Genomic DNA, 27644 nt, shown 5'->3' with positions numbered 1-27644 from the left:
TGCTGGAAAAGTCTCTGGCGGGGCTGAGAGAGCAGGCAGAACTGACACACTGTTGGAGGACACTCACCTGTTGAACAGCAGCGCTCTGGTTTTAACAGCCTACGGGGTTTTTTTTTTTTTAAAAAAAAAGTTTATTTTTATTTTTTTTAATTCAGTTGTTTTCCTCTCTGAACTTCTCAGAGTCCGAGCTTTCAGGATGGCGGACACTCTTTTACAAAACGGCATCAAAACCGGCGGAGGAGACAGCAGTCGCTTCGGAAAGGTGAGGGTTGTTTCTGTATATCCGTCTGCTGTGTAATGCACACACAGAGGGAGATGCCAGCGCACACTTTTACTGTTAGAAATGGGCACATAATGACTTTAGCTTAGGCTAGTGTCGGCTTACTGTCTGACATGTATATTGCTTAAAATGTGGATGTTTTCACTGACTGTTTCGCAATTCATTGCGAATGTAGAATACGACAGGCTTTTAACGGCACATATTTTATATACAACTAGTTGCCCCCGACCCCCTTCCTAGATATAAACATATTGTCATTTTTACTCGCTGCATAACTGTTTAAAGCTATTATTTATTATCAGAGCTATTATTTGGAAAACAAACAATGGAATGTATATTGTATGTGTATTAGATACAGTAAAACATTAAACAAATCAAAGGGATATGTAAAACACCAAATGGAGAAAACTTAAAGTGATATACATTTTGGAAATTACATTTTATTTTGAAAGTCTTAAATTCTGTTTTAAATGTAGTACAACAAATACTGCAGCACCTGATGTGTCACTAACAGCAGCAGAAACCACAGCACTGCCAGCTCCAGCTGTCAGAGAGAGAGAGAGAGTGTGTGTGTGTGTGTGTGTGTGTGTGTTACTCCAAGAATAGCTGCATCTCCTGCAGTTACTGATAGTGAGAGAGACTGAAAGGGCAGTGACCCCACATCCCATGATTAACACCATCAGTTCCCTGCTGGTTGTCAGAGGTGTGGCGGTGATTGACACTTAATAGGACGTGTTGTGGACGAGGAATACCCCCCAAAGCTTTGTTTGGAGCAGATTAGCCTCCTGCCCTTAGATCATTTTGGCAGACCAGTGTTGTTCTTAGATTTCATCAGGTAAAACTGAGTAAAATAATAGCTCTGTTTTAATTAATTTTCTTATTTCTTCATAACAAATGAAAGTTGTGTTTAAGGGAACACTGTAAGACCATTAAAGCCCTGACCTTTGACCTTTTTGTTGATTGACTGTATCTTACAGTTGCACCCATGGGAGGTACTCTGGATAACAGCATCAGCCTAATGATTGAAATGTAAATGTGAAGTTATCTAAACTGTTCCTCAGATAAGAGGAGAATTTTCCCTGCCTGTATTTGTTGTGGAAACCTGTTCATCATGCTAATTAGCTGGTGAGCTATCATTCTATAATGCTAATAATTAAGAGAGATTCACGCAGTCACTGCATCAGGGCCAGCAGAGAAACCTCTCCAACCAGTTTTGCGCTTCATGTACCTGCGACAGTAACATTTTCAAGAGCTGTGAGTTTTATCTAGATCGAGGCTATGAGAAAGGCACTCGGCTGTGGTTGAGAGATTATCTAATGTGTTTTTATCGAGTTCCCTGTCTGCCGTGCTGCGGGCCGTGTCTCATTCCTCCACATTTGCGCTAGTGTCCTCAACTGGAGTGTTTTTATAGACAAGCTTGTTTAGATGGGCATCTGAACAGGGCCTTTGTGTCTTTCAATCCCCCCGAATCCCCCTCTGAACGCTGTCTGGATTTAGGCTCTGTGCTGCACTTCCTGTGTCTATAAAAAGGTCAGTGGGAGCCAGGGTCTGCTACTGCTACAGGACATGATGGGAGACTGTGGAGCCTAATACCTCAATCACAAACTGTTTCCTTTATTCCTGTAACACACATTATGGAGCCAAACTCATCCTACTGTCGTTCTCACTCTCTCTACATTTCCTTTGTCTCAGGAGTCTCTACTTTCATTGCAGAAGCCCTTCTCAGTATAAAAAGACTTGCACATTCACAGAAACCACAAAGCAATGAGTTCTGCACTCTTATTTGGTCACGTTAAAGAGATTTGCAATTTGGAAACTTTCTGGTCAAATTTTAACCAAATGAAGCCAAGAAGATCTTTGCTACCATTTTTTTGCGCCCCTCTTGGGTGAAAATTAGTTTAATGATTTACAAGGCCTCACTGGGTTTGACCGATGCTCCGGGGAGCTGCTGTGGTTCAGGGCTTCCTTCCCAGCCATCCACTGTTTCACCTCCAGCTGGCTGGGGGCCGACTGGACGGCTAGCAGGATGGAAAGATGGCAGAACAAAAAGCCGAATCGGCATGTTTCTTCTCCTCGTCCTCCTCGGCCAACGAGAGCATTGACGTAACATCTGGCCCTAGGCCGTCCTTCAGCCAGACCACAGACACAAATTGACAACATGTGTCCTGGTTCACAAACCAGACGAGCTCCCTCGACTTGGAGACACACTTAGATTCCCTCAGCAGGGTTTGTTTTGGAAAAAGACAAATGAGAGACGCGGCTGGGATCAAATATTGTCTCTTTCAGTAGTCCACTCATTATAAAGATGTCTTACTTTTGACTGAAGAAAGCGCACCACCTTCTGAGCAATCTGTAAAAGCGCCCCCACCGTAATTGGAGTGGATTCAAACTTACATGAATTCATGACATTCACTTCATCATGAAGAGGCGTGAATTTTGAGATACACTCGATGTATTTATACGCCGAACGCGCAATTGTGAGTCCGTTATGCGGCCAAAACTGATTTGTGGCTGTAGCCTCTATTGGTTACCAGTCTTAATCACCAGTTGTATAAACCAACTATCCCATGAACCATTGCTCTACATGTTCTTTATGAAGCCTTGGTTATACAACCGTTTGATGGATATGATAATGGACAGGACCGTCTTTGCGTTTTGCTCTAATGAAGTATTTTGTATGCTCGTAGAGAAAAGCTGCACTGTTTGAGTTGGCCAGTTGGTAGGAGGGGTTCAGGGGGTCAGGCAAGGCAAGAGCAAAGCCAGAGATAGGGGCTCAGTTCCATGTGTCACTCGATATGATGCTGACCAAGTTTTCATCCAAATGGTCTGTGTTGGGAGGTGACAGTCATTACTTCTTACCTTTTTTTGTCAGTGCTTAATTAAATGAAGTGAGTTCTATGAAGGTTAAGAATGACCTTTTTCAGGCATTAAGACAGACAGACAGACAGACAGACAGACAGACAAGCTGCAGATCTAAAGTAGACACTTCCAGGACAATCCAATACACAAAAGTCATACTCTCTCTAACTAAGCTCACCAGAAGTTGAGGTGTGATACCAAACCATCAGTTGTATGGATTCACTTTAATTCCAGATGATGAGACAAGATGTCACTGACCAGCTGATCGGAGTAGTTTTGCTATGCAGGATCAGGACCATCATCACTTTGGAATGCAAGCATGAGTTGAAGTTTCATAGTATACTGCTTATTAAACATGGACACAGAACATACTGCTATGGTTACTATCAACCACTAGCCACTCCCTTGTCCGCACACATACAACCCCGCTTTTGATGTAATGATTGACGTGACAGCGTACGTAAGTCCACGCCCTCTCCAGACGTACGCTAACGTCCTCACCCTGCTGTCATTCTAAGAATAGCTGCTGCTATGTCCTGCCGCGCCACGGCCCCGGACAGACTCGATGCGGCTCCGCTATGTAATTAACGAGGCTTTCATTTGTGTAAATGGTTAATCATTACACTCTCAGGTCACTGAAGTGTTTGTACAGGAACACACAAGTGACTACAGTGGTGTGGTTATAGAGCGATTATATCCTTGTCGCAGCTCTAGTGAGGTGGAGATCAGAGGGATGGTGTGAACCTCTTGTGTGTTTTGCCCTCCTGGTGAATCTCCTTGATGTCAGGTGACCCCATGTGTATCGGGGGAGCCAGGTGGCTGTCTGGCCACCAAGTGACCTTGACTGCAGTGCAGGGGAAATGAGAATTCAAAATAGAGAAAATGGAGATTTTGACTTCTTACTCTTTACCTTGATGTTGCTAATGTAGAAACTGAAACCCATTCTGCTGCTGACCTCAGACTTAGTCAGAAATAACACAAGTGTCACAAGTTGAGGACTGTAAACTAACTGGTTTTACTGAGCTGACTGGTCTCTGTGCATCATGCTGTGTTTTGCCGTCCAAAGTAGAGTACAGAACACACCTCTGCTGTGCTGTGAGTCAGACCGTATGAATGTCTTAGGCCAGTTTATCTGTACTGGTGTGAGTGACAGCCTGTTGACTCAGTAAGGCTGGGACACTTGTGGTTGTGATAGGGACAAGGACACACAGCACAGCCATTTACAGGCCGTTGGGTGTAAATACAGAGAGTGAGAGCATGTGTTTGAGTTGAGTACAGTTTAACAGGGTGCAGCTCTTTCCACGCCCAGCCTAGATTTATTTTTATTGTTACGTCAGGGAGTAAAGATAAAGTAAAAATGTATTTTAAAGCCAAATGTCTAAAAATGTTGATGTCATCGAAACGTTTCTTGACCAAATAATATCTTGCCAGCCCTGCTGTAGTGAATTGACGTATCTGGGTAAAACATTTCAGAACAAAGTGGTGAAACTTTTACGGACAGTGAACCTGTTTTTTCTGAACGTTCTGCACAAGAACAAAGATGCTTGTTCAGTAGACTGAGGGGTCACTTGCTACAACCACTGTTCATGGTTGTACAGCTACAATCTGTTATGGGAAAAAAGGTCTAGGGACTGACCTGGTATAAATAAATATAGAGAAAGTTAAAAGAGATAAAAGAGTTTGAGTGACTTGAAGGGAATTGAGGATCTATTTTATGATTGTTACCAACCAAATCATTGCAATATTTTTCTTCACATTTTAATGAGATAGTATCTTCTGCTGACATGTTTTTTCTCATCTCCTTGCCTCAGGGTTGTAACCCGTTCTCCCAGACTGGACGAAGCAAGCTGCAGAATAAGCGAGCCAGTCTGAACCAGCAGATCATCAAACAGATGAGGATGAGGGCTGGAGCTGAGAACCTGCTGAAGTAAGAGCAAAACTGATGATCTGATGATGATAATACATACTATACATCTGTTTGTCAGCTTAATTTATCAATTCCCCACAAAGTGGATCTTTTTTTAGTGGGAAGATTGAATCATTCTGAAACGTGCGTATTGAACAGAACAAAGGGCAGGATGGTTTGAACTCACACAAAAATACACAAATGTAAACCCAGTTCTGCATGACAGTAGTTCTGCATACATAAGTAGCTAAATTTATCTCTCTCTGCTAGCGCCAGTCACACATGTATCGTCTGTATTGTTAGTCAGTTATGTCACTGTGGTGACCTCTAGTAAACTCCAGTTGGTCTGTCATCATTCTGTCATGAGTTGTCATGAATTCTTGGCGAGATTTAAAACAACAAAGGGGGGCAGATGATATTGGGTGAGAACAATCTTGAAGAGGAGCATTCCATGTACCCTGAAAACAAAGAGCTACTGTGACATGTGGCTTAGAAGAAACCCCAGGAAAATGTTTTGCTGAGCCTTTGTGTTTTGATTATAGGCTCCAAAAGTGTGATGTTTCCTGTCATGAGTTTTGATAGGATGCGGGTGTTTTTACTTTTGTTGGCCTCTGGCCTGTGCAGGTACAGTATGTACGGCACAGGAAAGACTTTTTCTTCTGTGACTAAGAAAAGTTGCTGTTGTCTTATCATATGTCAGGAGAGCTAAAAGATGTGTCGTAGGGTCTCAGCTCTCATTGTGTGTCTCCATTCTCTGGGATTCTGAAAATAAATAGAGAAATGTCTTCTTCTTGCTGAAATACCAGTTTTTATAGGATTGAATGGCCGAATTTCCGGTGAGATGCATTTACATATATTTGGACAACATGGTGAATAGCACTTAGTAAAGCAATCATCATGCTTTGCTTAAGGGCCGAGTTAGATGCTACAATGTGTTGTCCGAAGTCAGTGTTGTCAAGTGTTTATAGCTTTTGGGATTGGTTGAATGAAATGCCGACCATCATAGAGAGGGGGAAGACGCAATAATCGTTTAAATATAGCAATAACGCACATTTTCAGACAGTCAATCCTGGAAGACATTCATAGTGTTGCTCATGTTGCACACGTGAAAAGTGGCAGAAATAGTTGTGCAAAGACCGAGAAGAGAGAGCTTGAGAGGGAAGCTGAAACCACCGGCTCCTTCATCACCTTGCAGCTAGCCAATCACGGTGTGAAGTGGGTGTGAATGTGGGATTGTTGGTTTTGGAAAGTTACAGATAATGTCGGACGCAGCCCCCACTAATTAGACACTGGAATTCAACCACCTGACAAGCTGCTCTGGTGAAGCATACTGGCAGCTTAATCATCCTTCCATACCAGTGTCAGCCAAATATAAGACTATAACATAAGCCTTTTTTATGTTCAATTCTTGTGCCTTTTCAGGAATATATTGTGATATACAGGCACCTGTAAAATAAGGGGACTTTTTACAAGTAGTCAATCTACAAGAAAACTTGAGGAAAAACGACAGCCTTGAAAACCAACAGCTCTCTGACACTGAAGTGTTAACAGAAATGGAACATCATAAGTTTCATAAAAGTAGTGTTTATCGCAGGCTCATTGTACTGGATTGCATTAGATTGTGCAGTACTTTCTGTTTTGGCGAGGATAATGTGTCTCAGGACAGTTGGGATGGTGTTAAGTTTCGTGAACTGTAAGGGTCTGCTGTCTTGTGGTATCTCCACGAGTCTAAAGAAACAAAAGGTAAAACGATGCACCTTTCCTCTGACAGAGTGTAGCCTCAACATCTCCCACTGGGATTCCCGAATCAGCTCTCTTTCCGTTCGTGCTAAGATTAGTCTGGCGAGGGAGGATACCGCTGTGTGTGTGTGTGTGTGTATGTGTGTGTGTGTTAGTTTATGTGTATGTGTCTATTAGGCCTGTCCAAGCCTACTGTCAGTCTCAGAAGCCTCCACATTCCTCTAGTACTTCACATAGTCTGCCCAGCCAAGGCCAGGGGCAAGTGGACTCTGTCCGTGTGTGTGTGTGTGTATGTGTGTGTGTGAGTGTGTTTGCCAGGCCAGCTGCAGCACAGAGAACAGCCTGGATGCATTTTTGAGTTTAAGGTATGCTCTCAGCTTTATTTTTAAGGCCTTAAATCAAACGCAGTCTGACTGTAGTTCTACCTGTGATCTTCCATCTGTGTGTGGGAGAGTGTATAACTGGGTTGCCATAGCTACCCTACGTACTTGGTCATCCACCTGGATTGTCATGTCAAAAAATATATTCTCATCAAAAAACAAAACGTTGCAGAAAGTTGTCATGTAGGTTTGAGCCCAGGTACGGCTCTTTTCAAGGAAAATATTACCAAATAGCAGCATATTAAGATCCTGTTCATGTTGCGTACGCTGTGTGTGTTTAGTTTTTTTCCTTCTCTATTGTTCTGCATTCCTCTCTCTAGCAGCAACAGGTGGAGTTAGTCTGGTCTAACCAGTTCTCCTCTCTTCCATTCTCTTCTTCTCTCACTGTGAAGAGAGAAAAAGATTGACAGAGACAGGGGAAAAACAAAACTCCAAAAATCAACACGTCAACATATATGTAGTACACCATTGAATTTAGTAGTGGACCTTGTGTGGACCCCGTGTCTCTGACTTTGGGGAAGCAGCAGAGGCTAACATGTCCTGACTTTGAGTCCAGAATGTGGGTCAAGTTAAAAAAAACACAGGATCCTACATTTCCAATAATGCAACTCAACAGGGCCTCCTATATGCCACTTTCTTTCTTAATGTAAGAGTTTGGGTCATGAATGGTCATGACCACTGTTTCCCAACATATAATGATAGGGGTTTGTTATTTCTTAGACCACCTTTTATATATGTGTAACAAACTTTGTTTAAGTTGTAACTTTTGGAATATTTTTATGAAAATGTTCAAACGGAAGAAAATAAATGATCAATACAAAATCACCCAGCCAAGACTATGTTGGTTAAAACCTAGTTTTTGTAATTTCAGCTCTTTAACCTTCAGCTTAACTGTTTTTTTTTTTTTTTAAACTCCTGCCTGCTTCTTCATGTCTCACCTTTCTTGTTTAAAATCACATCCTCAGGCTCAGATTGACATTAAGGAAACATCTCTAGACTGGAGGCGGGGCGGGGTTGTGTACATGTGGGTATGTGTGGCGACAGAGAATAGGTTAGGATTCACTGTAAAACCGAGACAAGGATAAGATGAGACCACTGAGGTGTGTGTGTGTGTGTGTGTGTGTGTGTGTGCGCGTGTGTTGTATCATCACGGATGCATGTAAATCGCATAAACTGACAATGCACCATAAATTGTGCTTTACAAAAGATCCAGCCACATTGTCTTTGTATGCTACCACACATACACCCCTCAAAGGTATTATTACAATCTTATCTCTACTGTGCAGTGAGCCCTAACCCCTTGTGTACACACACATGCACACACATACTCTGATCTTCCTCGCCTCAACACAAACATGTGCGTGCTACACGTATCGAACATTTTCGCTTCCAAAAATAGTAATATTGAAATGTGGACCTCTGACCAATTGTGTACCATAAGATATTTGTTGTGTGACGGTGAATTTTATTTAAAAGAATGATTTCTCCATGGGAACGTGCTTCTGAACTACACAGGGATCGCGACTGTGATTCACAGATCTTGGTTAAGCTGTTGTGTGGAGAGTAAATCAAGTGCACAGCAGGGCACAGTGACACAGGTCTGTGGTCCAGAATACCAGGGGAGGCGTGCTTGTTTTAATAATCAGCTGCAGGAAAGTTTGGCTACGTTAGAGTGGGTAATGACAAGGCTGATAGTTCTTCTCTTTTCTATTTCTTTTCTTTCCCATCTCTTTATTTCAAATGTTTAATGACTTTTATGTCTCACTTTTTATGTCTTTTCATATATTGTTTCTCTGCATCTCTCCGACTCTCTTGTGTGCAGGGCTACATCTAACAACAAGGTTAAAGAGATGGTTCTGTTGGAGTTGAGCTACGTCAACTCCAACCTGCAGCTGCTGATGGGACAGCTGGAAGGACTCAACAGCTCTGTGGAGGTCTACCAGAACACCCAGTGAGTACAATACTTATTTACTACTACTGATTCTACTAAGTGGCAAGCATTATTTAAAGGCTTGTTTAGGGCATCTGTGAAATGGACATAAAATTCAACAAGGAAATAACATGTCAACAGCAGAAGATCTTCAAGTCAAGTCAAGTAAATTGTATTTTTATAGCCCGATATCACAAATCACAAATTTGCCTCAAGGGGCTTAACAGTCTGAACAGCATACAAACCCTCTGATTTGGTTGAGGAAAAACCTTTACAGGGAGAAGTGGAGGAAACCTCAGGGAGAGCAACAGAGGAGGGATCCCTCTCCCAGGACGGACAGACAGGAAATGGATGTCGTGTGCACAGAATAGACCCACTTAGTAAAATTACAGTGTGGACAATCATGACGCCAAAATTATAGATAGATTGTAACATATATAAGTTGTGAGACTGCAATTTATTTTGTGGGCTTGTTTGTTAGCCACGCTAACATTTTGCTCTGCTGCTTCACAGTTGACTTCATCATTGAAAGAGGCTGCGGTTTTGTCATCAGTAGCAATACATTTGCAGGCAATAGAATGTTATTACTTACAATTTTCAGATGAATTACACGTTTCCTTTCATGCTAACTGCCTGTAATGAGGCTGTTAAATACATTGCATGTTAAGCCAGAGCTTTTCAATGTCGACAAATAACTTTGGCACCAGTCCTGTTGTCTCATAATAAGGTCACCACTCACCGAAACTCCTTTCTGTATAATTTTAACCATAACCAAAATCTGATCCTAATTTTTATTTCCCAAACCTGCAGAAGTGAAGACTGGTCAACGTGATCTCAGTATGCAAATAAGTCCCCAATCTGGAGATCTAGACTTGCTATTAATACAAAAGTAAAAGAAGACAGACACAGACATGCGGTGTTGATTGGCAGCAAACACGAGACTGATCTGGCTCTGACACTCTGGTTAAGTCGTCATGCTCTCTCCTAGATGAAAGAGAGTTAATGATAGAGGAGCACATAAAAGGGGTGTGTGGAGGAAGAGAGAGACAAATAGAAAAACACGGAGACAAAGCACAAGAGTTTGTTGTTGTTCAGCTGGACCAGCTGGTTTTTGGGACACAATGCACGGAGCAACAAGGAAACGATGAGCTGAACGTGTATGCAAACTTAGATAAGCATCCAGTACAAGGCCTCTCTCAGTCAGTCTGATGATGGGGTGTGTGTGTGTGTGTGTGTGTGTGTGTGTGTGTGTGTGTGTGTGAGCGACAGTGAAAGGTTCTGGTATTTTCTTTTAGGTTCTTCTAAGTTTATAGGGTGTGGATGAAAATACAGTATGTATGTCATGAGGAGACACACATTGTTTCAGTCACGTGTCAAGTAAGCTTTAGTAATACACAAAGGACTTGTGATATGGAAATGACAGTGGTGACAGATATGTTATTTGAAAATGGGCATTTGTCTGTGCTGTGTAGCTGAATAGCTTCTACCACATTTCTTAACATGACGCCCACTGACAAAATAACCACATAGGTTTAAAGCTATCTATGATTCAAACACTCCAGTGCCTGGGTCTCAATTTTAGAGACAATAAATCATGACCTGAACGCTATAAAGGTTTTCCATTATGAACATATAACACTAAAAAATAAAAGGGATGATTTAAAGGCTCTAAGATTGAAGCATGTCTGCTTCTTATTAAGAACACTTGAGACCTCCATAAACCATCTGCCCAGACACACACACACACGAACACACTGTACACATGCTAAACACACTAAACCTGCACTACACATTCACACAAGTGCACATGAGGCAATACCATATGCATATGCACCACAAGCATGTGTACTCCACACATTAAAAATACACAAATACATGAAAGAATTGCCATGTATACACAAACCAAAACACACACACACACACGCACACACTTCTGTAGAGGATGCCATGTTGCCCTTGACAACAAATCACAACAGAGCAATAAAGTGATGAGAAAGGTGGGGAGATTGTGGGGGCCGGGGTGTTGTATGGTGGTAACTATGGTTACAACTCTGAGGGTCATTGACAGAAATCTTACACGTTTTTTTACCAAGTACCAAGCTGCCACCATCAGGCTGTTTTTTCATTCTAAAAACATTTAGCAGGGGTTTTTAATGAGCTACAGACATAGTTGGGGTTTTCTTTAAAATTCTGACATAAATCTGCAGATGACCTCATAAAACCCTGACTATCAGTGGCACTCCCAGTCTAGTTTGTTTTGCGTACAAGGTCTCAGTGCTGGAAGGAACAGAAGGCTTTAACCTAAACCATCAAATATCTTCTTAGACAGGCAGAGCTCCCCGTGTAGGTTGGTTAGAAGATAGATTTCCTCAGGAATTCAGAGAGGCAAATATTTTTTGTGTCCTGCTCAAAGAAACAACCTCCTCCTTAGACATCCTCAAAATTCAACAGCTGCCTCTTGGTTCAGTGTTTCGGCCCAAGTGTCCTTTGTCACACGGGAACATTCAGCCTCCAGGCTTCCCCTCAGCCTCCTTGTCCGGCTCTTAGAGAAACACCTGCTCACTGCTCCGTCCACGAACAATAGGCATGCTGTGAGACTACCATCGCCTGCTCACCATTGTGTATCTATTTAAAAGACATGAAACACGTGCAGAATGTTCACACCATCACACTCACACTGCCAGATCTACAAAAGGCTACACATACAGGTGTGCAGGTAACATGTACAAGGGAATATTGGATATGTTGAGAAAGTCTTCTCCTGCCGTTTCTGAGCAGGTGTCTCAGTGGGAGGACGCTGTACAGCCACAATGGAGAGTTAGCCTCCTCCTCTCAGCCTGAAACACTACCTCAGTCTTAAGTTCGGAAACAAAAACTTCTCCTCGCCTTTCTAGGCTTTTCCCACCAGTCCACCGTCCTCTGAATAGTTTGTCTGAGGTTATTTCTCACTCAGACCAGATTCAGCTGGTTTTGACATGAGGTAATGCATAGCAGAAAGCACATACATGTGACTGGTGCAGAACACGTGCCGTGCATGTAGTTCATGACCTCCTTGAACCACCCCATGAAAAAAAAACAGCTAATCACTGTATTCCTGCCAATCTTATCAAATAATAGATCAAATACAACAAGGATTCATAAGACTTTGCTGAACATTGTGCTTGTTATATACATGTATGAGTGTGATAGTCCGTCAGTGTCACTCACAGTATAGAACTTAGGTGCTGTGGTTTGTGATGTCGTCAGAGTTTGTTCAGCTCCTCTGTGTAATGTTCTTGACCTGGACAAAAAACTGAACTTTCTCAAAGACCTTCTGAATCAGCTTAGCAGAAGTGATAGTAAACTGCTTCATTAACTTTGGAAAGAATCATTTGCACTTATCTGAGATTACTTTAGAGAGATGAGACGCTCAGCTTTTGCAACCTCTGACAACTGGGTCCTTATAATGATCTAATAATGAATAACAATAATAAATCGGGGGGAAATGGTTTATCATCATGAAATGAATACTTTGCATATGCTTACAGATATTGTTTGCATTGATGTCAAAACACTTTCTTTGGATTAGGATGATGTTGTTTTTGTGCAGTTACAAATGTCATCTTTAAAGCAAGAGTTTGACATTTTGGGATACCACTCTCTTTAATATGAAGCTAACAGTCGGGAGATGGCTGGCTTAGCTTCTCACAAAGACTGGAAGCAGGAAACAGCTAGCCTGGCTTTGCCCACAATGTTTTTGTACGGATTAAACAACCAGGATATAGTGAGCTTCAGAGGTGCTGGTAGGTTTTTGTTTTTATACCTTTGGACAGAGCCAGGCCCGCAGTTTCCCACCGCTGAGAAGGACATAAATCTTCTCATGTAGCTCTGGGCAAGAAAGCAAATAAGCGCACACAGTACTTCCTAAAATGTGTCGCAATTCCTTTGAAACAGACTCCCATATCTTTCTCTTATTATCTAGTGGGAGATCCGTCCAAGTTTGTGACTTGCTTGATATTTAGTAAAGAGTTTAAGTTGTGCTGTGTTCTCCGTAGCTAAAACCAGAGCTTCGCTTGACTGCTCTGCCAGGCAGTCGTCTGTTCCATGTCTCGCACACTGGCACTTACGCGATGGGTAGGAAGGTGTGTGTATGTGTGCAGGGAGGGGGAGTGGGCTTCTGGGAGGCTTTTAACATTTCAGATTCCCTGCAGACCCCCCCCCCCCCCCCCCCCCCCATGCCCCTCGCTCTGCCAAACCAGAGAAAAGACCAGAGTGATCTCATCTGCAAGTACTAATGGATTACACTGCAGCCTCTATCTTGCTCTGTCAGTGTTACTGATGAATGAGGTTTACTGTGATTCACAGAGCCAGTGTGCCAGAGGAATGCTGCCTTATCATCAAGTGATGAATGAGTGTGAGGAGTTGTTTTTCCGAACCCTGTGGTTTTGACGTACTGTGCAGTGAAAAGGCTGTACCTCATCTCTGTTCCCTTTGATGGAAAGAGTCCTGATTCAAATTACAACATCATGGCGACTTGTTAATGCTGTTCATGTTGGAACTGAAGTGTGTGCTACTGTTGCCCTCATTGGAAGTTGTTTTGAATAACCTAAATGCCTCACAAATCCAGAAGCAACCAAAGCTTGTTTTTAAAAAGGGTCATTTATCTAGTAACACCTCATTCTCCTGCTTTCAGTAGGGGGAGGGTTTTGGTTTTTATAGACTCTAGTCTGATCAGCCGCAGGTATCTGTCAGGTTATATATCCTCAACTCCGATAACAAGCTGAACCTGCTTTCCATCTGTCAGCAGCAAGGACCTCCAGGTTTATACAACCAGAAAAACTCTTAACCATGACAGTGACAGGTGAAATCAGAAAGAAAGAAAGACCTGGTGTTTTGTGGCAGCCTCTATTTACTGTTTAATAAAAGGTAAAGCAAAGAATCGTTGGCATTACTGAAGCAGGGCTGCTACTCCAGAATGATTCATCAGCAGAGAGTTGTGTGGATTTACAGTACAAGGAGACGTGGGGGCCCCATTCACCTTTAAATCCTAACTCCCTACAGTGTGTGCTTACAGCACCATCTGCCTAATCCCGATTTCCCCTCTGTAAAACTACGCCAAAGATTAGACTACTATATAAACTTTCTCAAAGCTGTCGTTGGTGTGATCAAGCTGTTCCTGGCACTGTACATATTATTATTTACTAATAATCTCACTGTGTTATTGACGAGATATCCCTAACAGGGCTTGGTCTGTGGTCAAAGGGAGTTTCTTGTCGTTGGATATCTTGTGCCTGCTTTTCACCATCAATGTATCAGTAGACTTATGGTGGATATTTATGTGCTTTCTGTTCGACCTAGCACACATTAATCGTTTGTGAATCTGATAAGCACTGCATTGTCCTTTTTGTATGTAAAGTCTTGTTACCTTCTTACCTTTTGCTTACAGGGAAACAGCCAACATCCCCCTCATTGCTCTGGGTCTGAAGGAGACAAAAGAAGTCGACTTCTCCACTCTATTCAAGGTACAAAAGCAACAACTACACCATCCCCTCCTTGATGCAGCTAACGTGTATAAATAGTTGACATTTGGAATTGTCCATGTAATGCAGACATTTTGACTTAAAGTAAATGTGATATAGCTTTAATTATGCTTTGGAACAAATAGGTAATTTTCAAGCTACACAAGGTAAAATATAAAGGAGCTTAAACAGTAGGTTTAATGCTAAAACAACTGACATGTCACTGAGCTCCGGAGAGGTCACGAGATTGGGGCTCTCAAACGTCCTAACAGCATAAACACAGGCTTTATGTCTAACAGATTTATTTATTATTAGAATATGACCCACATTGGAGGGCAGTGTTTTCAATAAGGATTTTGTTACTGCAAACTTAAAGTCTCCTTTCATGAAGTAGGTCACATTGTCTGCGCCCTGTACACGTGCTACTGCATTATGTTTGCCATTTATTCATTCAGGAACATCACATGGGCCCAAAAATATGCGTCTCACTAACCGAAGTGGGTCAGCAGTTATTGAGACTCATAGAATTGTCACGTAGCTATGTCCTAATGCGGGGGAAGCAACTCTCGCAAATGTCATGATGGCACATTTACAGTGCGTGGCATCCTGTTCTGGTTTGCTGGCAGGCATCATGAGAGGTGTTCTGACTTCATGATCTTAATGCTGCTCTACTTATTGACACTCCTCTTGTGTCTCCTACCTCTGGCTGGCTCTGACAGATTGACAGCTCTCACTGGCCTCGTCTTCCGTGTACAGTTAAGAATGATGGGACAGAGAGGACTAGTTTTTGAGAGAGGCCGCCCGCCGTTAACTGAGAAGGTCACGCGGTTAAGCCCCGGAGAAAAATATTGTATTGTGATGTTGAGCTGTATTTGTTTCTGACAGGACTTCATCTTGGAGCACTACAGTGAAGACGGGAACAGTTATGAAGACGAGATTGCTGACCTGATGGACCTGCGACAGGTAGTGATCTGACATTATATGCTATCCGCTTCTGATATGTGGCTTTTTTACACCAGTGGTCCCCATAGTAATTAGTTTCAGATTCATAATGTGCTCATGAACACTCACAGTGTATTTTAAAGGGGTTTTAACATGTTCTACCACACAAAGCACCATGAATGAGTTAAAGGGTTGGTTAACTCAAATCGCAAACTGTTTTTCCAATGTAAATTTAAAGAGCAATTAAACATTTTTTTTTTATTTACCTCCATTGTATTCATGTAGTGGCACAATTTTCAGAGGTGGATATCTGAAAACCTCAGTACATAAAAGTGAAGCTAGACACCAAGTTCTCCATTATTGCAGACTGAATCACGTCTCTTTCTTGTCATGTCCTAGGCTTGCAGAACGCCAAGTCGAAATGAGGCTGGGGTGGACCTTCTGGCAAAATACTCCAGCCATCTTCCTCTGATGGAGAGCCGATTCTTCTCACCAACCCGCCAGACTGGCATCTTCTTCACCTGGTACACAACAATTAATACCAATTATTACTAATTAGCACCAATTAAAACATGGCAATGGACAAATGGCTATACTGACAATAAACCAATCTTCAAGAGCAATTATCAAAATGTACTTCATGAAATTCTTCATAAGATATTGTTAAAATGTGGACAAAATAAAACAAACAACTGCTGCAAAGGTTTTCAAAAGAAATAACATAAATATTGCCATAACTTCCTAACCTTTAGACAGAAAGGCAACAGGTGAGATTACAGCAGCGATAAAACAGGAAAAAAGCTCTTTAATCTAGCTGCCATGAGCCCCTACACCAGGGTTCTCCAAAGCCTGAGCTTAAACAGCAAAGGCTCAGTCATGTTCTGTCACTTCTGTAAATCCGTGGATCAGCTAGTGTATCTCTGCCAGAAGACAGCAGGCTGTGCTTCGGCTCACAGGAGAGATAAATAGAAAGGACTGGTTTGATCACAGCTTTTGGGTTTGGTTATGCCCTGCATAGATATTTTAAACTCAAGAGTGAGCAAAGGGGGTCTGAATGAAGCACACACATACTGTTTTTTTTTTTAGCAAGCTTCTTGTATGTTATCAGATTATCACTAACACTGAATCTGGTTAATGGAGTTTGTGAGGGCAAATTTTCATTCATTTGGAGGACATTCTGTGACATCCAGCACTAAAAGTGTCTGAAAAGCATCCAAGTGAAGGCTCTGACTCCCTGCTGACTTCATGCTAAATGCACTTCATTCATTCACACAGCAGAGATGCTGATTAGCCAATAGCTTAAAGATTAGCTTAAAGGCGTAAACCCTTACAACCTTTAGACGAGAAGGAGAGAAGAAAGTCTAAAGATGATTTAAATTCAGACAGTGAAATACAGAACATAAAATATGTGTTACATTGTGACAAACAGGATTTTATTCTTATGAATCTTCTTATATTATTTGCCTGCTTAATTCCTACTGAACACATTTTTTTAAACTCCAAATATTCTATATTACTAGTTGTATCTCTTAGGTTGTTTATCTTTTTGGCTTTTGCTTCTTCCTGCTTTACAACAATAAGTAGTGACAGCTTCTTTCCTTTCCTTCAGGTACGACTCCTTCACAGGAGTGCCGGTATGCCAACAGAACCTGTCACTGGAGAAGGCCAGCATCCTCTTTAACATGGCCGCCCTGTACTCTCAGATCGGTACCCGCAGTGACCGACAGACAATAGTCGGCCTGGAGGAGGCCATCTCTTCCTTCCAGAAAGCTGCAGGTAGGAGGAGAGAGGCGTGATAAACTGGTTTAATCAGATCTCTCGCCAGCCTAGTCGCTAGCCTAAATGTTGTTATGGTGTCATTTCCAACTTTCAAAGATGTCAAACAAGAAACATTCCTTTCTTTATTTCTTAACACCAGGCTTATCTGTGATCCCATGTGATATCTGGTTTCAGTAATTCAAACGAGAAATAATGGGAGTAACTAAGCTTCTGAAGTGCTGCCATTGCTCCCACAGAAACCGTTCACAAAGAGCACCTATAATAAGTGATTGAAGTAGAGAGAGGAAGAAAAAGACAGACAGGAGAATGGATAATAACACAGGCTGTCTTAATAGTTTTGTTCTTTTCAACATCTAAAATGTAAATCAGCCCATCACTACCGTATGGCGTAGTGCTTTATCCAAACTGAAAATGTCCCTTTCCCCATGCAGACATTTTCTAATGGCATTACAAAGCCATGTATTGTTTAAAAAAAAGCGTACTGGTGTGCACGCAGTCTGATTTTCAGAATGTGCCCGTCTCCACCCTCTGACTTCTGCTCCATGACGATGTTTCTCTGGCTTCTTGTCATGTGGCGGAGCTCCAGAGAAGCACCGATCATATGAACTGGTTTCTCAACCCTCTGAGGTTTCAGGAAGCTCAGACAAGTCTTGATGGAATTATGACTTGGCAGCATGAGGAGTATTGCTGTATAATTACAGCTCTGAACGGGCCTTGGCTTTGGTTATGTTGCTTTGATGGCTATAATTTAGGCTTGTACTAAGTAAAACAATTATGCCGTTATGAGGAACATTGTCACCAATGCAAAGGACCAGTAACAAACTAAGCTGGGAGGTGATAGGCAGGGATGCTAGCTGTAGAAGGGCTTCTACAGTGCCTTTGAGCCAGGGACACAAAAGAGGCTGAGATGATGGGAGGAGCCAGCCAACAATGACAGAACCTTAGATGAAGACTAGGGAGGCAGTGCTCTGTTATTAAGTTGTCTGCAACCCTCTGCTGCCAGCTTTTTAATCTGTAAAATAAGAGGGAGGCGCTCTCAGTTGGAATGCAGATGGTCTTATTGCTTCCATGAACATGAAAAACTAATTTAAGAAGGTTTGTGTTTTGGCTCAATTTTAAAGAAGCACACAGACATTGATCCAGTAAGCTTTTCTCCCTTACTGGATAGTGTAGTAACAGCAACAGGCCAGAGGAAAGGAAGAAGTAGATGACTGAATCACTTAACTCTCTGTGTGGAACATTTTAAAACATCTGTATAAGTGAGAGTCAGTAGTTAATGTACCAACGAGCTCAAGAGCCCCATCTGTCATTTTGTGGACCAGCAAACTATTTGCCTCTCCCAAATGGACTATTTGAGTTTTGAAAGAATCATTAAGACTTCGGATGTGAATGGGCGTCTTGTTAATTAGCTAACCCTGACTTCACTGTGGAGAGATTTAATTCCCTGCAGGCCTCAAAACTCTTACTATGCAGAGTCCCACTAATATTTTTGTCTCCACAGAGCTAAATAGGATCAAGACATGCTTGTCTTTTAAACATGACATCTTTTTTGTAAAACTGATTAAAATGTCACGGGCCAAAATGTTTGGCACAGAACCTCCCAACCTCCCAACTTGTTCTCCCCCAGGTGTCCTGAACCAACTGAAGGAGACGTTTACCCACACTCCCAGCTACGACATGAGTCCGGCCATGCTCAGCATGTTGATTCGGATGATGCTCGCTCAGGCTCAGGAGTGCCTGTTTGAGAAGACTGTCCTGCCCGGGATCCGAAACCAGTTCTATTCCCTGATGAAAATGGCCCAGGAGGCTGCAAAGGTAAATAACAGCAAAGGCACACACAGTCATCACGTCATATAGGCACAGTATTCTTTCTTCAGCTGTGGACTTGGTAGGTTATACTGAACTTTAAGTGAATGTAAATGTCACCACAGTCAGATTCCTCTTCTGTCCAGATCAGTGCTTTCAATGTCCTCTCAGTGACTCTGTCCTCCTTCTCCTGCCAGGTCTCAGAAATCTACGACCAAGTCCACCAGTCCATGATCCAGACGCCAATCAAAGACAATGTCCCGTTGTTCTGGTCCACCATGTCACAAGTCAAAACCAACCACTACCGCTCCATGGCACACTTCTTTGTAGCCTCAGCGCTCTTAGACCACCAATGTAAGACAAGTTGTTTATAGAGACGTTGATCATTTTCACACAAATCAAAGCTGAACTGAATTCAGAATTTAGAATTTAGAAAATCTGGCTATTTTTCCTGCTCATGAGAAGCACCACTGTCAGACTCACAGTCATTTGCATGTAGTGTGCACCGCACCAGGTGCAAATGGAGACGGGGGCGTTCTTCACGGACGCACTGTGAGGCAAAGTAGTTTAATCATCTTCTAACTGTAGTGGCAAAGTCAAATATTGTCCCTCCTCTCTTTTAACAACATCACCGGACTGACTGCCACAGTGCGTTTGTGTAAACAGGTTGAGTTTATATTATTCACTCTAGTCATAAACAACCTCCACCCCCCTCCATCTGCACGTCCACTGTACACATTTTAACCAACTTGTTGTACAGCATTAGCCTGGCTGTTGAATGTAAAGGTGTACAAACAATTCTGGGATTGGTGTCATAAGAGTTTAGCTGCCTGACTTTGAACACCCTGGAAACCCTGATCCTTCTCTTAAAGTGCTGTATGGGCCACTGGGTTTGTCATGTCAGATGGCTGGATTGAACCACAGCCAGCCACAATGCTATTACATAACAGCTATTTAGAGAGAGAGACACACACACACACACACACACCATGGTAAAGAGAGGCTTTCCAGGAAGTCAGTGGCCGGATGGACAGAGAGTGAGAGTGAAGGAAAAAGAGAGATGGCTGGAGTGAGTGAAATTGAGTGGGATTACAGTTATGTAGCCTCTTGATGCTGCCTACATAATCAAGTGGCCGAGAGAGCGAGTGAGGCAGAGAGAGGAAGGGCAGGATGTTTTGTGAGGGAACAAAAACCAGCTCCAGTAGTGCTGCTGCTAATTTTGCATTGCACTACTGCTTTAGTTCTTGATGGCTTGTCATTATTTTTGACATCTTACAGACGTCACAACTTATCATTTAGCTGGAAAAATAAACAGTTATTCATCCATTTATTTCCAGCCTTTTATCGGGTCCATAATTAAAACTTTCCCACTGCCATGCATTAACATTTTGCACTGTTGTTGCACTTTTCTTACGTTAACAGCTGTCATTTAGGAGAGATTCAACCAAAAACTAAATTGAACAAAATACAGCAGATTACACTGAGCTTTACAGTGGATGGTCATAGTTTCACCCAGTGCTATGAATGGGACACGACTGAATAGAGGAACAGCGGAGCGGAGCGGCCTTCAGTTTGGCAGCTCATTAACAGATTCCTGTGTGAATGAGGAGAATGGAGCAATTAACCACGGGACTGTAGAGAGAGGACCACAAACAGGACAGAATGAAGACTGCTGTAGTAAACAGATCAACCACAAACACCGCTAACTGAACGCTTTATACTGTCTGTATACGAGTCAGGGGAGGCCTGGAAAGTTCTGATGCTTTAGATTTACCTTTTCAAACCAGGTGAACCAGGAGATGAAGGAGAGTCAAGGCAGTTTACAAGAGTACGTCGAGTTTTGGGAGGATTTGCATTTGGATGAATTTATTAAATAATTTGAACATAGCTATTACAATCACTGTCGATTGTTCTCTCAAGATGCCACATGTCAGCAAATCAGATCAGATTCATGCGTTCAGTTTTTTTTTTTATGTATGAATCTGTGCCCATTTTTAGTTTTGTAAAGTTGAAAGTGTGCAATAATGTATGTCTTGTCTGTGTCTTCAGTGGGTCCCAGTGACGATGAGGACCAGCAGGAGAAGACCTTGTCGCAGGTCTATGATCGCCTTCCTGAGGGAGGCTCTCCCCTGGACATCCTGAAAAAGAAAGACGAGCGTGAACGCATTGGTAAGAATGAGCTCAGAGGATGAGCACAGCAGAAGGCAAAGGAAGACAATAGAGTACCAACAACACCAGACCTGACTCTACCTTTTTCATCTCTGCCCCCTTCCTCTCCTCTTTATTCTCTTATTCACTCATTCACTCCCCCGTCCACTTCTCCTTGCCTGTCCTGTGGCGAATTTTCCGTCCTTCCCTCAGGTAAAGCACACATTCGCCGGGCCATCCTGGGACATGAGGAGGCTCTGAGGATCTATGGTTTGTGCCACCACTTGAACAAGCTGGAGGTCCTGCAGGACATTTTAAAAGCCAGTCACCAGCGCTCCCTCAACAAGTACAGTGAAAACGAAAATGAAGAGTTCACTGACTACACGGAGGCCCCAGACATCATCTGTGAGTCTTAGATGTTTTGAAGAGAACACCACACCACACCACACCACACCACAACCAATGAAAATATCCTGTTCAAGTAAACATGGGAAGAGAAGATAGGACTTGAGAGCTGTAACGTTTATTTGAGTCCCCGTTAAGTGTCACTGGGGTGACAGCTATTCTTTCTGTGGTTGACATAGAAACTACCTTGTCACCGTAGTGTCACCACAACAAACGCTTCACAAGTGACAAGCAGGGCCAGTGTGTTGATTCGTGAGGTTTGTAAAAAGGCCGCTGTGTTGGATACCACACCTGCTGCAATCAGATGTGTTAAGTGACATGTATTCCCAGGAACAGATGATGTATTGTTTACACTGTTAACTGCCTGCCCGCCTCTCTGCAGGACAACATTTGAAAGGTGGTTGTGTTGTGGCAGAAAACACTGTAGAATGACAGTTTTGTTTTTTCCCCTCTTTCTTTCCATAGCTAAAACAGAGCACAAAGCAGAGATGGAGGTTCCCGTAACCACAAAGGTGAAAGTCACCGACTTCTTCCAGAGGCTGGTATGTGGGTTACTAATATTCTTCCACTCACACTGCTTTTACATGGTGGTTGGTTTATTCATCAAATGACATGAAATGGCTCTGGATTTGTGTTTGAGATGTTGGAAGCGTACTAGTTTAAGTATACACCCAGAGCGTATTTGTGTTATTTCTAAATACAACCAACCAAGGGTGAGACTCCTGGAAGCTTTGGCACATTTGACCTGTCTTGTTTCCAAAGCCTCCTGGACTTTCATCCAAAGCAACAAATGCAAAAACTAACACTAACCATGGACAGAGGTGCTCTGATCCTGGCTTGGTTCATCATGTTGGTGGCTGGAAGGGGGCACTGGCATCCTGTGCCTCTGGAACTGGAATAACCTGTTCAAGAGAAACGCTTACAATTACTATAACAAAAAAACCCAAAACAGGCTTCAATTTCAAGAGGAACGACCTTACAAGCAAATAATTGGTATGGAGGTCAAGAACTGACATTCCCAGACAACAGGTGTAAGGAGGTCTCTCCGGTTCCTGTTGCAAATATACTCAAATCCTTTTGGATCCACAGAGAAATGAGAGACTGAAAAGTTAAATCCAGCACAGTCACAATGGTTAATAATAATTATAATTTACTGTATTTTTGTCTGTTTGACAGACTTTGGCTTTAGTGATTCCGGATGATTCAACTGAGTTTTTACATTATATAAACTAAAAGATTAAAGTATGTGTTGAAATTGATTGATAATTAGAATAACTGTTCGCTGCAGCCACAGGCATATCATGCAGCGTTAACCGTACAGTATGGTAGATAATGTATAATGTCCATTATGTTAAGAATGTTTTTCATATGAATGACTTTGTTGACAGAGTGCACTAAGGATTGTATGCCTTTCCAAAAGGAATGTGGCCGGCCTGGTGAGAGTGCAAATCTGAAAAAAAAGAAACATACTAATTTCAGAAAGCCAGCGAGGCAGGCGCAAGAGAGATTGATCATTTAAAAATGCTCCGTGGCCACATGACTTTACCCCCTGAATGTATACGTACAGTATGTGTACTGATGTTCTAACAGATCACAGATGTGGACTTTGATCATGTTTAAGTAGCCTGTAAGGACACAGTTTTCCCCCAGGCGTTCACCAAAATCTTTGAACTCTAGAACCCTTACAGGATAGTCATGAAAACCTATAGCCATATTAACCCCAGCATCCCCACAATGTCTCCTCTCAGGGCCCTCTGTCAGTCTTCTCAGCCAAGCAGCGGTGGACAGCTCCACGGACAATACGACTCCGCCCAGAAGACAAAGACCTGGGCTTCACCCTGAAAGGAGAAACACCAGTCCAGGTGGTTTCGCTGGACCCCCTCTGTCCGGCTGCTGTGAGTATATTTCTTTACCTTTGGCGGAACAAAGGAAGATTTTGCAGTCAGCCTTCGGTTTCGATGTATGCCAGTAGACTTGACAGAGACTTGAAATGAGCTTGAGATAGGAAATCCATCACAGTCATCCATTTGATCCAGATTTATTTTTATCACAGTTCTGTACTGCATTTAAATCATCAAATTAATTCAAATTAAAGTCATTCCCAGAAACCTAAACAGGATTGAGGGTCAAGGAACGTTTGAAAGCACTCTTTCCCCCTCTACAGCCACTCCGGCTACTAATTTAATTAAGATTAGATTTAGACTTTATTGTCCCAGGGGGAGATTTGTTTTCACAGCCAGTAAGAATCAGAGAGTATTTACTCTCTGCAATCCTTTGCAGTCTGACAGCTCATTAAGAGGTGCTGACAAAGAGCAGGCTCTTATTAGGCCCTGCAGGCTATGCACAGAAACAGATTAGTAGTATTACACAAGTCTAACTGGGCCAAACTCTTTGGAACTTTTAATACTGCATTCAACTGGATTTATTTTGGAACTGACTGATTCTCAACTGTCTGAGTTGCTGACCTGCCACTGGTGAACACAGATCAAGTTATCAGACAGAAATAGCTGAGCTCATGTAGAAAAGACAGATTTCAGAAAAAGCTTTGTTTGGGACTAAACCACCGTGTTTTCTCTGCTGATCCTGGCTGCCTGAAAGTAGGTGAACCTGACGTGGCTGCCATTCAAACAAACCTTCAGCTGTAAATATTTACTCTGTCTGCTGCAGTATCAGGACATTTCACCGGCCCTCCTCTCTAACCTCCTGTTCCTCCTTATGTCTTTTCCAGGCTGAGGGTCTGAAAGAGGGTGACTACATTGTTGCCGTGGGCGACACAGACTGCAAGTGGTCGGGCGTGAGTGACGTGATGCGGCTGCTGAAGGACGTGAACGAGGAGGGGATTGACATCCAGGTGGTCAGCATGATGGACAGCAACCCTCCAATGGTATGCCATGTCCACTTTCCTTCCTATTGGCTGCGAGAAAAGTAGTTTATCTGGTTTTCTTGATTGACAAATAGTGACAGCACAATTGGTCTTTGTATCAGATTTTTCCTTTGTGTTTCCTGTCTGTACAGTCCCCCATGACAAACAGCTCTTTGGATATGACCTACATATAGTGTAAAAACAGATTCCAGCAGTGTGATTTAAAAAAAAGAATAATCTGACCAGAGAGTAAACAAATTTACAATAGAATAGAGAGAGAGAGAGAGAGAGAGAGAGAGCAGCGGTGGTCGAGTGAGCTAGAGAGTGATTGAAGAGAGGGAGTGGCGTTAGCGAGAACAAAGCAGTGAATCGGAGAAAGAAAGCGTTATTTTCTGATTGTTTCACGGCAGTTATGTTCTAAAGCACAGGTAAACACGGCCGCACCTTAGCACACTTCCCTGCGGGGGTACCGCATTGCTGGATTTTGTGTGAATGCAGCTAAAGCATACTCTTCATCCTGTTCGCTGTGGCCTCTCTTCTCTAGGTTGACTCCCAGAAACGTCCCGAACACAGCAAAATGATTAGAAACTAAGAAAATACAGGCATAGGGCAGGGTCTCTGCAGATACATCCACCGCCACACACTTCTAGTGGGTCATTAGCTATGATTGAGAGGGATTCTTTTTGTATGAGTCTATACATTGTGTTTTAGGAGAATCCTGCATACCTTTGAAACAGTGAGAAAATTACTCAGTGCTAACTTATTGATGGATCTCTTCATACAGCCTACCAAGAGTGCCACCTTCTGCGGAAACCTGCCTAAGACCTACTCCATGATTTGTTTGGCCTATGATGACGACGACAAGAACCCTAAGTCCCGCAAAGTAACCAAGAAGTCATCCTTCATCAACTGGGGTCTGAAGAACAAGCTGAAGAGCGCCAGCACACTCAGCCTTCCCACAGCTGACCACTCGGGCGCCCTTCCCTGGAATAAACCCTGTCCCACCTTCCCCAGCTCCAGCTCTTACAACGACAGCGCCCTCTACTGAGCTAGCTGCACACCTTCTACTGCCTGCAAGCTTTGTGCAGTACGCATATTAAGCCTAGTATGGCTGTGTACAGTACTGTGTTGTACCCATACTGGACCTGCTATGGTTACGGTACATTACCAGTGCCCTTTGGTGTTTCCACTGGAATACCGAGCAGTAGTGTATGTTGCTTGTATGTCACCAGTGTAATGATAACATTTCTTCCAGCTACCTTGGAAAGTGGCTGTGCCAAATACTGTATATAGGTGCCTTTGTTGGTACACGGGCGCCTTTCCAGCACAGTTCAGTATCTGAAGTAGAACTGGACTGCACACCAAACATAATGGGAAATCATTCTGTACCATGCCAGTATGCGTACAGCACAGTACAACTGCACAGTGGGAAAAACATACCAGTTATCATTCCAGTCTCTATACAGTATATACACGCAGCACTGGGACAGGCTTCTAAGTTAAGAAGCTGTTGAAGAAACGCTCCGGTGGAATTGAAGGACGAAAACAAAGTTGTACAAACACACCCAGTGTCGGTTACTATTTGAAAGCAAGGGGGTAATTTTATTGTGGCTAAAGCGGTCCCTTGTTAGTTCCATTGTGTACTGATGTAGCTGTGCACTGTGCAGTTATGCTCTCAATGCATGACTGTTTCATACTGTCTATGTGAAGGATTCTCTCGTTGCCACCGTATTTGTTGCAATCAGTGGATACTGATCAGTTTTGGGGTTTGAAATACATATATTTTCTAAATAGATATGTAGATGTTAAACAGTATGTTAAACAGTGATTGAGGGAAAACAAACTGTGCTGTGCAGTTGTTTTTTTTTCTCTGGGGAGTTTTGATGAATGCAATGTTGTATAAGCTGCTAAAAAAAATCCCATATATATACCTTGGTTATGTATTATTGTCACTTTTGTATTTGTGAGACAGCCTTTGTGGATTATTGTTTCTGCTGAGTGTCATGCCTTGGACACATTGTAAATGGAAATATTGGTATTTTCGGTTTGTTTAATGTACCAGTTATGCCACAGACCAAAATGCCTCCATGTCCCTGATATTCCAGGATGTAACATTTACCATCCTGACTCATCTTACCCTGTTCTGGCCCTCTTTTATCAGCGCAGTCTGGCAGTTTGTCCATTTCTAAGAAGAGCGTGAGCTGTGTGTCTCTCTTTTAATGTGAATCTTCATGTAGTTAAAGATTATTTTGTCTCCAGAAGGGAAGAATGTGGGCAGACTGATGACTTTCCTGCATTCTACCTGGACAGACGGTCACCCCACAGTGACTTCGATCAAAGTCCACAGTCAGTTTTCTGCCGTTTGTCTCCACCCGTCTTAATACTAGTCACATCCCACATTTTACTGACACTTTGCAGTGTTGGACTATCTTTATCTACAAAGTAGATTCCTATACACATTTGATAATCAAATTATTTATGTAATAAAAAAATACACACAAAAATATATATATTTACCTGTAAAGTTGTAGGTTTCAGAACTAGTTTGTGAATGGTCAAGTTGTGAATTTTTGCACGTTGGATTTCTTGGTTGGTTTCTTGGAGGAATGTATTTTACTAGCCTTGCTTAATCCTTTGGTCAACTTATATATTGGTTCATTTTGTCTATGTAAAGATATTTTAATGTAAATGTTTTTTAAACCGCAACACTGAGAAGATGTAACACTCTTTACTCGCTCTGTTTACCTAATGTGGTGTCTTAAGTGCCATTTATGCTACATCGTAAAGGAAATTGTCACAGTAAGTGTATAACAACTAGAATGTGCAGTAATTAATTCATATTAATACGTGCTAACTAAGTGTGCTAACAGAGGCATGTGTACACAGATGATGTTGAAATTAACAGATCTTTCCATGCATTCATAGTGCATAGTGATCCTAAATGCCTTTGTGTATATGCAGAGGGTTATGGTACCTGTTTTTCAGATTGGTTTCAGATTGCCTTTGTTTCTCTCTTTGTGCTGCATAGCTGTGGTGTGAATGCTTTGTTGGTAAGTCTTTGTGTCATATGTATAAACTCGAATCTCAATAAAAGAGGGGGACAAAACA

General features: G+C 42.4%; 1 protein-coding gene across 2 annotated transcripts; it reads left to right on the top strand.

Moving 5' to 3' along the window:
- Window positions 1-62: 62 nt before the first annotated feature.
- Window positions 63-27644, top strand: rhpn2 (rhophilin, Rho GTPase binding protein 2). Of its 2 annotated transcripts, none has more exons than XM_070904911.1 (15): window positions 63-262; window positions 4951-5066; window positions 8988-9116; window positions 14521-14596; window positions 15479-15556; window positions 15935-16059; window positions 17145-17311; window positions 18942-19129; window positions 19318-19474; window positions 21170-21289; window positions 21482-21673; window positions 22139-22185; window positions 23422-23568; window positions 24402-24557; window positions 25321-27644. In XM_070904911.1, exons 1-15 carry the CDS (start codon window positions 197-199, stop codon window positions 25582-25584), a joined length of 2028 nt encoding a protein of 675 aa, XP_070761012.1. In that variant the 5' UTR covers window positions 63-196; the 3' UTR covers window positions 25585-27644. The 2 variants fall into 2 exon arrangements, with proteins under 2 accessions (XP_070761012.1, XP_070761005.1); XM_070904904.1 differs by having other exon boundaries at window positions 22139-22215.

The sequence above is a fragment of the Enoplosus armatus genome, chromosome 1, assembly GCF_043641665.1.
Source record: "Enoplosus armatus isolate fEnoArm2 chromosome 1, fEnoArm2.hap1, whole genome shotgun sequence".
Lineage (NCBI taxonomy): Eukaryota > Metazoa > Chordata > Actinopteri > Centrarchiformes > Enoplosidae > Enoplosus > Enoplosus armatus.
The sequence above is the reverse complement of the archived record's forward strand: the minus strand, read 5'-3'. Positions and strand labels throughout refer to the sequence as shown.